The sequence below is a fragment of the Anopheles darlingi genome, chromosome 2 (genome assembly GCF_943734745.1).
Source record: "Anopheles darlingi chromosome 2, idAnoDarlMG_H_01, whole genome shotgun sequence".
Lineage (NCBI taxonomy): Eukaryota > Metazoa > Arthropoda > Insecta > Diptera > Culicidae > Anopheles > Anopheles darlingi.
Window position 1 is genome coordinate 70,633,557 of NC_064874.1, and position 2,951 is coordinate 70,636,507.

Sequence of the window (2,951 nt, forward strand, 5' to 3'; positions counted from 1 at the left end):
TAGGACGATCGAGAATCGGCACACCTGCAGCATCGAGGAAACGCGCACCTCTCAGGCCGAAGCGGCCGCCCTGCCCAGGCATGAAAAGGCGTGGCGATACCTGCTGGCCCTCCGACTGGCCTCTGATCGGCACCCGTCCACACGGAAGCATCTCAAGAGCACGTACCAAATTCAGAAAGAAAATGAGCGACTAGTTCAGTGTTTTCCATTCTACATCGTCCACCCTTTGAGCCGCCTGCGAGCGTACGCAGATATGGCGACGTTCGTGGTGATGAATCTACATCTGATGTTGCTCCCGTTCGCGTTCAGCTTTCTCACCTTCCTGCCCAACACCTGCACGCTCAACCGCATCGAGTCGTACGATCTGGAGCTGTGCTTCCTGCTTGCCGGTGAGTTTCTGCTAAAGTTCTGTACCGGCTATGTTGACCAGGATGCCTTCGAGATCGTGCTCGAACCGAAACGGATCGTCTGGAGGCGTTTGCGCCCGTTGCGTCTACTGTACGATCTGGCGCTCTTCATGCCGTACATTCTGCTACTGGAGGTGTTCAGAGCGTGGATACTGGATGCTGGGGCGGAAGTATGCCTGGCGTTCGTGTCACTGCTGTACATCAGCAATATCGGTCGCTTCCACGATAGTAACCGCTACTTTCAAGTGATTCCACGCACGCTGGGCGTACCGGAGGGTAGGAAGCGCATCATTCAAATCATCATGAACACGGTGTACGTGCTGCATTGGACCACTTGTCTGGGCTACATCATACCGTTGATACTGAAGGCCCATCCTAGCGCGGTATCCTCTGATCAGCAGCATCTACTGGAAGTCCTGCGGATGATGGAGGAGCACACGCCGACGTACCGGAACATTAGCGCACTCCGCACCGTAACCGATCCGTTCGTACGGCGACGGTTAACAGACATCCAGACGAATGCTTCCACCTCGTATCGGTACTTCCGCAGCATGATGATGACACTGCGCCTCGGTTTGGCCTCTTGCGAACGGACCGATCTCGAGCAACACTTCATGTACCAGTGGACGATGTGGCTCGTCATGTTTCTCGGTTGGATCTGGTTTAACTACGTACCGGTTGTGCTGTGCCGGGCACTGGATTCACCCGAAATGGCCAACGATCAGTACGATCGCTTTCTGTCGAATCTGCATGCCTACTCTCTCAACAAGCGCCTTAGTCCGCAGTTGGAGCGTAGTTTGAGGGAAAACTTTGCGACCCGCTTCCGCGCACGCTTCTTCGACGAGTCCATGATCATGGGGCTGTTCCCGCGTAATCTGCGCAGCAGTATCAAGATGGAAACCTGCCGCCACCTGGTGACTAGTGTGGATCTGTTCAAGAATCTTCCGTACTCGATTCTGGCCGACATCGTGGATTGTTTGCAGCTCGAGGTGTATCTCGAGGGTGACGTCATCATAGCGGCCGGCAGCTACGGTGATTCCATGTACTTCTTGGCTTCCGGTACGGTTGCGGTGTACGCGATGCACGGCCGGGAGTTGGGCCATCTTTCCGATGGTGCTTACTTTGGGGAGATCTCACTGATCAAGCGGAACCAACAGCGAACGGCCAACGTGGTGGCACTGGAACCGTGTGAAATCTATCGTCTGCCGCACGAGGACTTTCAGAGCGTAATCCAGCCCCATACGTACCTACTGAATCGTATTCGGAAGCAGGCGGAACAGCGGTTGTCCGCGATGAAGCGCAAAAAGGACAAAATGTACCGCAAGAAGCTGATCGAAGCATTTTTGCAGTGAAACTCGTTGCAACAGAGTATAACACCTGGGATAGAAATATGGTAAGCGCGCCTGACCTCTTGAGCCGGGGCATAAGAGATTCTCGTTCTCGAGCTACTCGTTTCTCTCGCGGACTCGGCCCATACTCAAATATTCTCCTCTTTTACTTCGTTTTCAGTTCTCGCGTCGAAGTCAACCAGAAGCAACAGAACATCATCATCCAGGCTGCGTTGGTATTCTGTGAGATTCTGTGTGTCTCTGTTCTCTACGTGTATGGGCCGTGTGGCCGTTGGTGGTAAGCATTATGATCAAGAAACCGAGAAGAAGAAACCTCTCATCCCGCCTCTCTGCCGCTGTTCTGTACCTCACGCATCCAAGGCAGGCGGACGGTTCTTCCAGCCACTTTCTTTTCGAATCTCTTTGCACCCCCTTGAGGGGTTCGAGTTGAAGATTCAACGAAAACAATCGCTTCGTCGTTCTCTGCTGCTTCGCTTCTCTGGTTCGTTCGATAGCCGGGCATCATTGAACGAGAGTCAACAAACAGGAGCCGGGAAATGTCTGGAAAACGCAATCGGAAAGATAGCGCGTGGTATACAGCATTATAATATATTTTCGTTCATCGATAGTTCATCAACGAGTAGAGTGATTGGTAAGATTTCAAATATTAAAATTACGATCAGATTCATATGCCCTAGATATGTAGCCTCTATCCCAGCGCATAACCATGCCGGTGAAACTGTATAAAACTTTCGATTTCGTGCGCATCGGTCTCGGCGATACTCGAGAGTCTTAGCACTTGAGATCGAGGATTGCCGCTGCAGACATATCTGAATCTCGGAGTCTGTTGAATTCAACGGCGTCGTCGACGACGACCTTTGCGCGTGTATCGGTGACCTCCGACCATTGAACTCGTCATGAGAGAAAATTCTTCGTCTCTTGCTCCACTCCGGTGTGCCACCTTGCGAAGACCATAAAACCGGGACGCCTTTTGGTTCCCGCCCATTTTGACTCTCCGAGAGAGAGAGCACCAGGAAGAGGGATTCTTTAGATGCATGGTTCTGGTTTTTGGGGTGAGTACCATGAGAATTTGCGATTGATCGACCTGCATACTATAGTACAGGGCAGGGCTGGACTACAGAGTGCTGCCCTACAAACCAAATTTGAAATTTTGCAAGGTGGCACAAGGAGCAAACCTCTTTGGGGAGGTTTGTTT

At 52.1% G+C, this 2,951-nt stretch overlaps 1 protein-coding gene across 1 annotated transcript in view; it reads left to right on the forward strand.

The window, feature by feature from the left end:
* Window positions 1-1,968, forward strand: part of LOC125959497 (potassium/sodium hyperpolarization-activated cyclic nucleotide-gated channel 1-like) — a 1,976-nt gene extending 8 nt beyond the window's left edge. Inside the window, exons 1-2 of the mRNA XM_049692322.1 lie at window positions 1-1,800; window positions 1,917-1,968. The exon at window positions 1-1,800 is cut by the window's left edge and continues 8 nt beyond it. Of these exons, the coding sequence (XP_049548279.1) occupies window positions 1-1,759 (1,759 nt within the window). The 3' untranslated portion in view covers window positions 1,760-1,800; window positions 1,917-1,968. The remainder of the gene's footprint in view (window positions 1,801-1,916) is intronic.
* The last annotated feature ends 983 nt before the right edge of the window (window positions 1,969-2,951 follow it).